Raw genomic sequence first — 13909 nt, forward strand, 5'->3', positions numbered from 1 at the left:
TCCTACCATTCCTCTCTCTTCTTGTAGGTCAAGCATGAGAGTAAGCTAATAGGTAAGTGATACTTGAGTGCCAGGCAGGCTGCAGGGTAGCTTCAGCTTTTGCTGTTGTTGATGTTATGAAAAATTTCAAACCCATACAAAAGTTGAGGAAAGTATGATGAATTCAATGTCCCAGAATGCTTTTGTCCTAAACCACTCCACTCAATAGGAAAAGTTTTCCTTGAAGAAATCAGAGGAGCTGGAGAAAGTCCTGCCTCCCCCATGGCGGGCAGGAGTGTCCAGGGAGGGCTGTGGGGGGTGTGTGAGAGGGTGCTGGGCTGACCCCTTACTGGGGCCATCATCTGACAAGCTGAATGGGGAAGGGGAAGGCCGGCAGCCCACTCAGAGCTGGCTCCATGGGCCACCCAGCCCCGAAGGTGGGGGCAACCTGAAATTTAGAGTTTCTTCTTCTTCTCCTTCTTCTTCTTCATCTCCTCCTTCTTCTCCTCCTCTCCATCTTCTCCTCTCCTTCTTCTTCCCTTTCTTCTTCTCCGTCTTTTCTCCTTCTTCTTTTTTCTCTACTTGAGATATACTCTGCATACTATATCTTCGTTTCCTAGAAGAAGAAATAGAGACTCTGAAGTCAGTACATTCAGCTTGGAAATGTCAAGACTGGACCAAGAACCCACGGTGTTTCCTTTTAACCACCCTCATCTCCAAGTCATGGATCCTCCTTGAGCCTCAGTTTCCTCATCTGTAAAAGCCACTAAACAGTCTATGATATTTTGTTATAACAACGTCAACCAAGATGGTTAAGTTAATAAAATTGCACTTAAAAAAAAAGCCAATAAACATTCCTTCCTCATAGAGATGCTGTGAGCCCTACGGGCAGAGGCATTCATTCACGGACTGAACCTTCCTTGAGCACCAGCAAGATGCTAAATCCTGGTCTAGGTGAGGGTAGAAAAGAAAAGAGGACGAAACCCGTGCTCTCACGGAATTTACATTCTAGTCGGGGCAAGGGAAACAGAAAAAAGAAAGAAAACAAAACAAATGGGGGTAATATCAGATAGTGATGAGTGCTAGGAAGAAATAGCACGATGGTGGTGAAATGAGAGTGGTCAGACAAGAGTTCTGAGGAAGTGGCATTTACTCTGAGACCTGAATTATCTGAAGGAGGCTGAGGCAGGGAAATTTGGGGGCAGGATGTCCAGAAATAGGACAAAGCAGAGGCTTCGGGGGAGGAACCAGGTTGTAAGAGACAATGTAAGTAAAAGTCAAGTAAAGGTTATAGCATTAATTTAATGCAATAAGCTTTTACTGTAGTCCACTGTGTGCTAGTAAATGTATTAGGCACAGCGTTCAGAGATCAGTACAGCCTCGGTCTTTAAAGAGCTCACTGTCTAGGAGGAGATAACAGAAAACGGATAGTTTCTCAGCTGATGAAATGGTGCATTTAATCAAGAGGTGAAAAATTAATTTTTATTCATGTTTTTGCAAGTGTGTCCAGCGGGTGCAGAGACACTGCCATAGGAGATCACTCAGGTGCCGAGGTTATGGCGCCTGGTTCAATTTTTCCTTCGCAGCCCCTGGGCCTCTAGTGCTTCGATCCCCCTCCGGGCAGCAGGGTGCGCTATACCGTCTCTCAGGGCCGGCCGGACGGGTGCCGCGCTCTCTCCACTTTCCTTCTCGCTGCACCGCACTTCCGTTGGCTAGCGGAAGCGGCAGCCGGCAGCTGCGGGCATCTGGTCCTACAGCATGGCGGGGGCGGGGCTGGACGAGGCGCGCGCCGAGCAGGCTGGGGAGCCCCTCGCCCCGGCCCTTTGAGCCCGGACCGGACAGGTGAGGACTTCTCCTTCCTTGTTCCAGCCTCCAAACCCGTCAGGCCCTCCCCGAGGCCTCTTCGAGTTACCGCCATGGGGCTGCCCACTTCCCGCCTGACGCCGAGGCCCTGCGGCCCCCGCCTTCCCTCAGAATTCTCTTCCCATTGAGGCCCCGCCCCGGGCTTTTCTTTCCGGGGGCGCCCCTTGGGCGTGTGTGCCCGCCCCTGGGTATCCCCTTGCCGTTTAGGAAGCCGTCAGAAGGAATTGAGGGTTACGTGCACCTGCCTGCCCGGGGAAACAGACCTAGCAGGGAGGAAGGTCTTGCTTAGTACCGCACGAGTTAGTGGCCCAGTTCAGTCAGGCTTTCTTCTTTCGTTCCATAGATAACGTACGAGCGCATGCAGTGGGGCAGCCCTAGTGCTAGGCTCTCTGAAAACTAAGGTGACTGAAGTAGCCATGGTTATGTCCTGCCTGGAGAGGATAGTTTACGGGGGAGTCGAACATTAAACACCTAACCATGCCGCTGAAAGTACAAATTCAAATTGTGGCAATGGCTATGGAAAAGATGAACAGAAAAAGTAATGGTAAAGCAGCAAAGATCTCTTTCGGCAAGGGTGTCAGAGCAGACTTCCTGAACGAGAGGACACTTGAGCTACGGCTTGAGAAGTATGGCAAGGGCCAGAGGAAATATATGCTGGTCAGAGCGAACAGCACCTGTGGATATTTGAGTTGGTAAAGAATGTTCAGGAAAGGAGGCTTTCGATGGGTCAAATGCTGTGATGGGCATACAGGATATAATGTTTGTGTACCGGTCAGGAGTTCACCATCTAGTGCCACAGACATAAGTAAAATGCAGAGATGAAGTTGCAGGCGTGGTAAGTTTGCTAAGAAGGAGCGGTATGGCTGGTGTATTGGTGTTTTATCTGGTGGGAAAGGTTAAGGAGGACTTCTCTGAGGAAGTGATGATTAGGCTGATAACCTGAAATAGGAGTTAACTCGGCAAAGTGAAGAGAAGAGCTTTTTTTAGATTGAGGTGAAGAGCATGTGCCAAGGTTCAGAGGCAGGAGGTAGGCCACTTGAGGAAGAAATGATTAGAGTGAAATGGGAAAAGATGAGGCTGGAGAGGCAGCACTGAGCCTTTGAGGCATCTGGTTGGCACGGCAAGGATTTTGATCCGTATCATTAAGAGCAATGGAAAGATATTTGTTTTAATCTGTAGGGGAAAGGATGTGATCAAAAAAGCATTTTGAAAAGATTGCTCTGGTAAGTGGATTGGAAGTGGATAGGGGTGGATTTAGGGAGACCACTTAGGAAGCGGTTGCAATAACGTAGACATGAAGTTATAAAATTTTGGGTAAGGGTGCTGGCAGGTCATGATAGAAGAAGGTGGAGCATTAGAGGACTGTTTAGGGGGTAAAATCTCCAGAGTTTGGTGACTGATCAGGTATGGGGGCTGAGGGAAAGAGGTATCAAGGGAGACTCTCAGCTTTCTGGTTCCTTTTAGCAGGTGAATGGCCATGCCATTTACTGGACTAGGGAAACGGGTAGAGGGCTTCTGGGAAAAATACAAGTTACTCTAATGTTTTTCATAACTCCCACTCTGACTAGAAGGGACTTTCATGATGTACTTTTTCTGTATGGTTTGAGTTTATGAGCATGTATTTTATAATTGGAATAACAAGTTGAAAAAGGCTAAGAATTCCACCATCTCTCTAAAAACCATAATTGTGTGATGTAAAATATGGAGAGGGAGAGAGAGCCCACTGAGAGAAGGGTTAAGAAATTAAGTGTGGATTTTTTGTCCAATTTGGAGCTGAAGCCAGCAGGCCTTCACCTCTACCCACCCCACCCCTCTACTCCCTCCACCACAGTACTGGTGGCTTTTCCCTTAAAAAGACAAATTGGAGAATTTAAGATGGGACTGTTAAAAATATATACAAATTTTTTTTAGAATTAAGCATCTGCTTTGCTTAAAATGATCAATGGCTCTAAGTCGAACAGCTAGTTTACTTTATCTGATTCAGTTATATGTGGTTAGTCTGCTAGATGGTGTCTCATGCCTACTCCTTCTTCCATTCATGGGCCTTACCTGCCTATCACATCCCCTTCTGGTCTCCCTCTCTGACTCCAGACTGCATCTTAGTTTCGCAGGGTGCTAGTATCAGAGGTGTCCTGGGCAGGGATTGAGGGAGGCAGTTTTGTACAGTACTTGGTATTTTAAAATGCTTAAACCTTACCAGTATGTTTTTTGGACTGTATCAAAATGGGCACATCAACTATGTCACTGTTAAAAGGAGTAGCCGTGTGAAACTCAGCATTGTGTTTATTGTTTAGAAGTGGAGGTTGCTCACTGTATCATGCCAAGGTCCTTTGAGAAAACTCATGAGAGAGATTTCTTTTAAAATCCAGTGATGGGTATTGCTGTGCTTCTTCCAAGCAGCTATTAAGTTTTTATCTTCTTGGCAGTGCAAGTTCTGTAACTGACTGTATTTTCCTCTGCCTTGTCTGCCGAGAAAGTCAGAGCCAAATTAGAAGCTTGGCAGTTTTGCAGGTCCTGACGGCATGAATTTTTGTGTACTTCAGACTTCATTTTATTGTCCTACCTTTGTTTTCCCTTCACAATGATTATTTTCTAATTAAAAAAAAATTCTGAGTAAGCACAAATATTACTTAAAAAACATATGTAATTTTAAAAAAATAACAGTACAATGAGTGCTGATTGAAGGAAAAAAATATACACTTAAAAGTGACAATGTGTCCCTAACTCTCATCCCATTTCTTACTTCCTCAGAGGTAACCACTATTTTGAATTTTATGTTTATGATTCCTTTGCTTTTTGTAATTGTATACCACATATATTTGTATTCTTAAAGTGGAAATTGTTTGAAGCTTATATAAAGGAAATCACATTGTATGTATTCTGTAGCTTGCTTTCTTCATTCAACACTGTGTCTGAGATTCATCTGTGTTGTTATATATAACTGTAGTACATTAATTCATTACTTCATAAGGTTACACTGCTTGGGGAATTGCCTGGCAGTCTAGTGGTTAGGACTCAGCGCTTTCACTGCTGGGGCCTGGGTTCGATCCCTGGGTTCTATCGTTGGTCCGGGAACTAAGATCCTGCAAGCCACGTGGCATGGCCAACAAACAAACAAAAACATTAAAAAAAAGAAAAAAGATTCTGCTGCATGAATATGCGTGGATGAATTTATCTAGTCTACTGTTGATGGACATTTGGAGTGTTGTTAGTTTTTGCTGTTGCTAACAGTCCTGCTACAGACATCCTTGTATATGTCTCCTGTTACGTATGTGCAGACACTTCTCTACATCAGGATTTCTCCACCTTAGCACTATTGACATTTTGGGCTGGATGTGAGGGACTGTCCTGTTTACTGTAGGATGTTTGGCATCATCCCTGTCTTCTGTTTGATGGACACCCCAAGCACCCCTTCCTCCCTCCCAAGTTATGACAACCAAAAATATCTTCATATATTACAAAATTGCCCCATTTGGGAACCAGTGCTCAAGATCAGGGGTTGACAGACTTTTTCTGCAAAAGACCAGGTAGTTAATATTCAGGCTTGTGAGCTGTGTGGTCTTTGGTCTTAATAAATGAACTGTGCCTTTGTAGGGCAAAAGCAGCCATAGGCAAGATGTAAATGAGTGCGTATGACTGTGTTCCAATAAAACTTTATTTACAAAAATAGGCAGGCAGCCTAGACTGGTCTGAGGCTAGTTGTTTGCAGTCTTTTGCTCTAGTCTAGATCAGTAGGAAATATATTTTATATCCTCACCCAGTGCATGTAACTCACATATGTATTGAAAATATGTGATACAGTTTGGTATTTTCTGTTTTATTCCATTTTTTGAAATGTCAATTAGTATATGCACTAGATTGATTTCAAGCCTCCATCAGTGAGTTGTGACTAGCAGTTTGAGAAACTTGATTTGCTCAATCAGAAGGTATGCACATTTCTAACTTGACTGGGTAGTATATATACTTATATAAGGCATTTCATATCTCTTTTAGGAGACAGAATATAAACAAATTCACCATTGTCTGTATGTTTTTATTTCTAAAGTATAGATTGGATAGAGTCACTCCTTGCTTAAAACCTGTAATAACTTGCATGACGTGGCATACAAAGGATTTTCCAATCTGTCTGCAATCTACTTTTCTAGGCTTCTCTTATCACTCTGTGTTTCCTGTGTTCCAACCACTTGGTATTGTGTTTCCCAAATGTGCCGTGCTACACTCTTTTTAAGTATATATATATATATATATATATATATATATATATATATATATATATATATTTTTTTTTTTTTTTTGCGGTACTTGGGCCTCTCACTGTTGTGGCCTCTCCCGTTGCGGAGCACAGGCTCCAGACGCGCAGGCTCAGCGGCCATGGCTCACGGGCCCAGTCACTCCGCGGCATGTGGGATCTTCCTGGACCGGGCACGAACCCGTGTCCCCTGCATCGGCAGGCGGACTCTCAACCACTGCGCCACCAGGGAAGCCCTAAGTATATTTTTTAAGCTATCTTCTTTCTGAAATGTTCCTCCTTTATTTTGCCTAGTGAGTTCTTTATCCTTTAAGACCTTTGTCAAGTGTTGTTCCATTCATTCATTTAACATATTTGTTAGCATTTACTGTGCCTCAGGCACTGTCCGAGGTGCTGGAGATTCAGCAAGGAATTAGGCAAGGCCTCTGCTTTCCTGTGTGGGGGAAAAAGATGCTAAAAAGGTAAACAAATGGTTTCAGAAGGTGATAAGGGCTGAAGAAAATAAAACAGTAGGTTGATGTGGATGGAAAAAGTCATGACTTTAGGTAAGGTAATCAGGCAAAAACTCTGAAGGGTTGCTATTTTGGCTGAGATTTGAATGATGAAACAGACAGCTGTTTCAGCACTTTAAAAATGTTGCTTTGGGGCTTCCCTGGTGGTGCAGTGGTTGAAAATCCGCCTGCCTATGCAAGGGACACGGGTTCGTGCCCCGGTCCGGGAAGATCCCACATGCTGCGGAGCCGCTGGGCCCGTGAGCCATGGCCTGTGAGCCTGCACATCCGGAGCCTGTGCTCCGCAACGGGAGAGGCCACAACAGTGAGAGGCCTGTGTACCGCAAAAAAAAAAAAAAAAAAAAAAAAAATGTTGCTTTGCTTCTTTTTGGTCTCCATAGTTTCTCATGAGACATCCACAGATAAATGAATTGTTGTTCCCTTATAGGTAATGTGTCATTTACGTGGTTGCTTTCAAGATTTTTACTTTGTGTTTTAGTTTTTCACAATTTGACTGTGGTATGCCTGGGCATGGATTTCTTTCTTTCTTTCTTTTTTAAAAATAAATTATTTATTATTTATTTTTGGCTGCGTTGGGTCTTCATTGCTGTGCATGGGCTTTCACTAGTTGCGGCGAGTGGGGGCTACTCATCATTGCGGTGCATGAGCTTCTCATTGTGGTGGCTTCTCTTGTTGCGGAGTACGGGCTCTAGGTGCGCGGGCTTCAGTAGTTGTAGCTCGCGGGCTCTAGAGTGCAGGCTCAGTAGCTGTGGCGCACGGGCTTAGTTGCTCTGTGGCATGTGGGGTCTTCCTGGACTAGGGATTGAACCCGTGTCCCCCGCATTCGCAGGTGGGTTCTTAACCACTGCGCCACCAGGGAAGTCCCTGGGCATGGATTTCTTTGGGTTTATCATGTTTGGGGTTCTCTGAACTTCTAATCTCAGGTTTATATATGTGAGGGTTTATCTCTCAGCTCTTAATTCTGTTCATTGGGTATATTTTTCTGCCTTATGCTAGTACCACACTTTTTTGATTACTGTGGCTTTGTAACAGTTTTTGAAATCAGGGAGTCTGAGTCTTCCAATTTTGTTCTTTTACAAAATTGTTTTCGCTCTATACAGTCCCTTGAGATTACATGTAATTTTTAGGATGAATTTTTCTGTTTTTGCCAGAAATGATTTTGGGATTTTGATAGGGATTTTGGGATTTTGCATTGAGTTTGTAGATTGCTTTGGGTAGGATGGACATCTTAACAGCCCAATAAATATATTTTTTAAATGAATGTACATTGAATGTGGTGTTTACACTGAACAAATTTGATGTAGTTCTAAGGTTTCTTCTGTTGAACATTCCCAACAGCTAAGCATGCTTTGAAGGTATTCCTAGGGAATTAGTTCCTTCCCTCAAACCTGTTTCTAGACTCAAAAATGTCCTGACCACTTTCTAACTATAACTTGGGAAGAAGGAATGCTGATCACTGTCATCTTGGGAGCTCCTAGGTCCAGGATATATGGAAGGAAATCTATTTGACTTGTATATACACAGTTGACCCTTGAACAACGTAGATTTGAATTGTGCAGGTGCACTTACACATGGATTTTTTTCATCAGTGAATACTGCAGTACTAGACATCCCCGGTTGGTTGAATACGTGGATGTGGAGGAACCATGGATAGGAAGGAACCATGTATACTGAGCTGACTATAAGTTATACTTGGATATTCAGTTTCAGGGGATTGGTGTGCCTAACCCTTGCGTTGTTCAAAGGTCAAGTGTGCTTATGTTTTGGTAAATTTTGTTTTATTTTCTTGACGACTTCTTTACTTCTCCCTGCAGAGATGTGATAATGGATCATCATGTTTCCACCATCAAACCTCGAAGAATCCAAAACCAAAATGTCATTCACCGCCTGGAACGCCGGCGGATCAGTTCAGGCAAGGCAGGCACCCACTGGCACCAGGTCCGAGTGTTCCACCAGAATGTCTTCCCCAACTTCACGGTTGTAAATGTTGAAAAGCCGCCTTGTTTCTTGCGTAAATTCTCACCTGATGGACGCTACTTCATTGCTTTCTCTTCAGACCAGACATCTCTCGAAATCTATGAGTACCAGGGCTGCCAGGCAGCTGAGGACCTACTGCAGGGCTATGAGGGGGAGATCCTGTCCAATGGCAATGACCAGCGGTCAGTCAACATCCGTGGCCGGCTCTTCGAACGCTTTTTCGTCCTGCTGCACATTACCAATGTGGCGGCCAATGGCGAGCACCTGAACCGGGAGTGCAGCCTCTTCACTGATGACTGCCGCTGTGTCATCGTGGGCTCAGCTGCCTATCTCCCAGATGAGCCTCACCCTCCTTTTTATGAGGTATATCGGAACAGTGAGTCCGTGACCCCCAACCCCCGGTCCCCCCTGGAGGACTACTCCCTCCATATCATTGACCTTCATACTGGCCGCTTATGTGATACACGTACCTTCAAGTGTGACAAAGTGGTCCTGTCACACAACCAAGGGTTGTACTTGTATAAGAACATCCTGGCCATCTTGTCAGTGCAGCAGCAGACCATCCATGTCTTCCAGGTGACTCCTGAAGGCACTTTCATTGATGTGAGGACCATTGGCCGCTTCTGCTATGAGGATGACCTGCTCACTGTGTCAGCTGTTTTTCCTGAGGTGCAGCGGGACAGTCAGACAGGCATGGCCAATCCTTTCAGGGATCCCTTCATCAACTCCCTGAAACACCGGCTGCTCGTGTACCTTTGGCGCCGGGCAGAGCAGGATGGTAGTGCAATGGCCAAGAGGCGCTTCTTCCAGTATTTTGACCAACTACGGCAGCTGCGCATGTGGAAAATGCAGCTTCTGGATGAAAACCATCTGTTTATCAAGTATACTAGTGAGGATGTTGTAACCCTGCGGGTCACAGATCCATCACAGGTACCAGGTGCTCTCCTGCCCTTTACCCCTCCAGTCTCCTTGGCACAATGGGAAGGTTTCTCTCTTTGCCTATAGCCAGTCTCTCAGAAATAACACATTTTATGTAATCTTGAATTTTTGCTGTCTTCGGGCTCATACTTAAAACAGCTCGACTTTTCTAATCATTTCTCAAAATGATTTTTCTCATTTGGACAAATGGAAGCTATATCGTAAGCCATTGACATGTAGGTAGTCAACTCTGTGATTATTACCCTAATTCTTCTGCAGAGCATTTTCAGTACCCTTGAAATGGAAGCCCAGATGCTACAGGGTCAAGGTTTGACTCCCTATGGATACTGCCTTGATTTTTGTATAAGATTGTGCTTATTGGTCTGCTCAGTTCTGGCAATGAGAATGAACCCACCATACGAAAAAGAAAATCTTCTAAAAATCTAGTTTTTCTTTCCTACTTAAATGATGTCAGTATACTTCCTCACCAAATCTTCTTTAGATTGTAACAGGTAAGTTCATTTGATGGAATTAAGCTTTATGACTGTACTCTGACCTTGCCCATGTGCTGGAACATAGGTTGTGGAGCAGTGAAAAGATCAAAAGGAAGCCAAAATTTTTGATCTACCAAGTGAATAATCAAGACTGCAGGTTCTGAGGGTTTTTCAGTTTGGGTGAAAGATGTTGGTAGGGGAGAGAGGCATTTCACAAATAGGAATAACGTGGTGTTAAGAGCATGGAAACCTCTAAGACTTTTGGGTTGAAATACCATGCTGAAATTCAGGGTAATTTGGGCATTTCCCTTTGAGAAGCTCCTTACTTTAGTGTTGACCAAGTGAGAGACCTACTTTTCTGTACGTTTGTCCCCCCATTCTCCTATTTCCAGAGTGTCTCCTTAGATACTAGTTTGGAAATTTAGAACAGAACAAACCAGTAAACCACGAAGTCAGCTGAGTCTGGTTTCTCTCATTGACTTGCAGCTGATTCTGCCTGTAACAGTTAGAGACTGTATAAGGAATTGTCTCCTAAGACCGTACCAGCCATCCATGGTAAAATGTTTTCTAATATTTTTCTTCTGAATCATACCTTGTATATTCTAAAATATAAGGGGGGGTGGTGAGTAAAATGGTTAGAGATCATTTTTTTTTCTGAATTCTTTTTCTTCTCTATTAATGATGAAGTCACCCATTGAGCCATCATGGGTGAGCCCATCTAGTTCATGTTATGAGTCATGGGAGGTTGTCCGTGAAGCCCTTGACTTCTGTACCCTCCTGTCCTGTATTTCCCAGTCTGGCCTGGTGGGAAGGCTAGTAAATGTTTGTGTAATTCTATATTCACATAATTATGATGGATCCTGGTGAAGCCCTAATATGATCAAAGCATTGTCCAGGTTTATAGAAAGGACATGAATCAATCTTGTATTTAGGTTTGAGCTATAATTACCTTTTTATTTTGGAGGGAATATGTTGTGTGACTGCTGCAATTGAGATTATCCTTTTTTCCTTTGCTAAAACATGACCTACTTATATCCAGTAGCTACAGTAGGCTGTAGCCAGAAACATTACAAGGGCTCTATGCTTTGCTTACAGAATTTGTAACTTTAAACCCAATCTCTCTGCCCTTGTTGTCCTCCCTCCTCCTTTCCCAGTTTAATTTGATAGGTTCCAATAAGGTTAATAAGTAAAAAGTGCACCTAAACACAAAGCCTTGCTAATATTATGGGTATTATTCTCAGGTTACTCTCCAGCCTCTTTAATTTACAGCCAAATTTAATTTCCAGGTGACCGCAAAAGTCACGTAATATAAGCTTTGGGAAGGACTAATTACTATTAAAACAGGTGGGCCAGATGTCTCCAGAAATTGGTAATGGAGATTTAAATTCAATCATAAGAGGCGGAATACTAATCCTAGTGTTCTGAAAACTTCTAGAGTCCTGCTGGAAGCTTGCAGATTGACTCACACTGCCACATTCACTGTGATAAAAACTAGAGGTACCTGGTGCTTCCTTGTTAGGCTGAGCAGAGCACTGGAGGTTTAAAGAAGAGGGCCAGTCACCCAGGGGCTTATTCAGAGAAAGCAGTAACTCTGCCACCTATGGCATTTGAATGGTTTTCAGGTTCCCCCTCTGAAATTAATTGTTACGAATCTCAAATGTATGTTACAAATGCTCTTGGCTGAAAGAACATTTATGAAGAAAGAAATGGAAAATGCTTCTCTGATTTTTCATGTGTTCAGCAGCAGTCCCCTGCTTGGTTACAACTTGCCTAGGTGGACACAGTGTACTTAAGATGTCTTTCTGCATGTTAGAAATATTAAGAGAGAAAAAGAAATGCCCCTAAATTGAACTTTCAACTGTACGTATACAAGAGAAAATAATTTGCCAACAGGCAGCTCCTGGCTACAAATCACTTTCGCAGCAGGAAGGAAAATTAAATCTGGCATTTTAAAAAAGTGGGTTGGGGAGTAAGTAGGGAATAACACTTGGAAGGCAAAATATTAAATTTTCACACAGCTTGAAATGAAAGATTGAAAACCTTCTTATACATATATGAACAACTCAGTAATTCCAGCAGATACAGTGGGAAATCAGACAACACTGAGGCCCTTGATCGATCAAGTCCACTGAGGCTTCCTCCTTTTCCAGGACCTCTTGGCACCATGTTTCCGCCATAGTGCCGGAGTGGAGGTGTTTGCCTGTTTTACTTGGACAGCTTGATTTTCAACCAAAATGATATTTGCTAGGCAAGGCATTATACTCAGCTATTCCTTAGGTCTATCTATTCTTCCGCAGGCATCTTTCTTTGTGGTGTACAATATGGTGACAACAGAGGTGATCGCTGTGTTTGAGAATACATCAGATGAGCTTTTGGAGCTGTTTGAGAACTTCTGTGATCTCTTCCGTAACGCTACCCTGCATAGTGAAGTCCAGTTTCCCTGCTCAGCTTCCAGCAACAATTTTGCACGGCAGATCCAGCGCCGGTAAGCTGTTCCACTAGGCTTAACAAGCTTAATTTTTCTTCAGAAAATTTGTTGGTGTGAAGCTAACAGTCATTTACTTCAGGAAACCTCATATTCTTTCTGCCCACCTAGGCTTGGGTCAGTCTGCCTGTCATAACCCATTGTGTCATCCTAAACTTCTGTTTTCTCTTTCTTAGCACCTGAGGAATTACTTGTGTGTTGTCCATGATTCCTCCTAGACTGTATGTTAGCTGCAGAAAGATAGAGACCCTGTCTTTGTTTAGTTCATTGCTATATCTTCCGTGGTACACCGTCAAGCACTTAAATATTTTTTGAATGAGTGACTAAGGACATAATTTTATAACTTTTGGTTAAACATGTGTGTTGAACACGTGCATTTTTCTCTGTTGCATCCCCAAACCCCACTAAAATGACAATAAAGGAAGAAGAGGGACTTCCCCGGTGTTTCAGTGGTAAAGAATCCGCCTTGCAATGCATGGGACACAGGGTCCATCCCTGGTCGAGGAACTAAGATCCCACATGCCACAGGGCAGCTAAACCCATGTGCCACAACTACTGAGCTCACGCGCCTCAACTAGAGCCTGTGTGCCACAAAACTACAGAGCCCACGCGCTCTGGAACCCATGCGTCACAAGTACAGAGTCTATGTTCCCTGGAGCCTGCGTTGCACAACTAGAGAAGAGAAAACCCGCATGCCACAACTAGAGGGAAGCCTGTGCGCTGCAACTAAAGATCCTGCACGCCTCAACGAAGATCCCATATGCTGCAGCTAAGACCCGACACAGCCAAAATAAATAAAATAATTAAATAAATAATAAATAAATCTTAAAAAAAAAAGAAGAGGTATAAAGCTACAAGAACAAAGAGAATGGGGAGGAGATATCAAGAGAGTTTTAGAAGCTGAAGAGCCAATGGATGAGTGATAACTAACTTGACATATCTCAGAGGACAAAAACTTAAAGACTGTAGAGCTTAGGGACTTCCCTGGTGGTCCAGTGGGTAATACTCCATCCTCCCAATGCAGGGGGCCTAGGTTCGATCCCTGGTCGGGGAACTAGATCTTGCATACATGCCACAACTAAGAGTTCGTGTGACACAACTAAGAAGTCTGTGTGACACAACTAGGAAGCCCTCATGCCACAACTAAGAGTACATTGCTGTACCTAAACAATCCCGTGTGCTGCAACTAAGACCCAGAGCAGCCAAAATTTAAAAAAAAAAAAAAAAATGCAGAGTTTATCCATCAAGAAATAAGTTGCCTTGCACCAGAGAGCTCTGGAAAAGTTCAAGAAATTGGAGGCCCTACATACCTCTGGAGGATTGGATGACTACTTTTCTTTTTTTCCAGCCATGCCACGTGGATTGTGGGATCTTAGTTCCCCAACCAGGGATCAAACCCGTGTCTCCTGCAGTGGAAGCTTGGAGTCCTAAC

The 13909-nt window shown here is 43.7% G+C and overlaps 1 protein-coding gene across 10 annotated transcripts in view; it reads left to right on the plus strand.

The window, feature by feature from the left end:
- Window positions 1–1628: 1628 nt before the first annotated feature.
- Window positions 1629–13909, plus strand: part of DET1 (DET1 partner of COP1 E3 ubiquitin ligase) — a 59134-nt gene continuing 46853 nt past the window's right edge. For 5 of the 10 annotated variants that reach the window (XR_004348152.1, XM_032620741.1, XM_032620748.1 and 2 more), the window contains exons 1-4: window positions 1701–1821; window positions 8418–9510; window positions 10479–10547; window positions 12290–12477. Coding sequence is in view for 8 of the 10 variants with exons in the window: in XM_032620741.1 (XP_032476632.1) it covers window positions 8428–9510; window positions 10479–10547; window positions 12290–12477 (1340 nt within the window). In the remaining 2 variants the exon portion in view is untranslated. Of the gene's footprint in view, window positions 1822–2018; window positions 3066–8417; window positions 9511–10478; window positions 10548–12289; window positions 12478–13909 lie in introns of those variants that run through there. The other 5 variants (XM_032620762.1, XM_032620773.1, XM_032620714.1 and 2 more) reach the window with 5 other exon arrangements.

The sequence above is a fragment of the Phocoena sinus genome, chromosome 2 (genome assembly GCF_008692025.1).
Source record: "Phocoena sinus isolate mPhoSin1 chromosome 2, mPhoSin1.pri, whole genome shotgun sequence".
NCBI lineage: Eukaryota > Metazoa > Chordata > Mammalia > Artiodactyla > Phocoenidae > Phocoena > Phocoena sinus.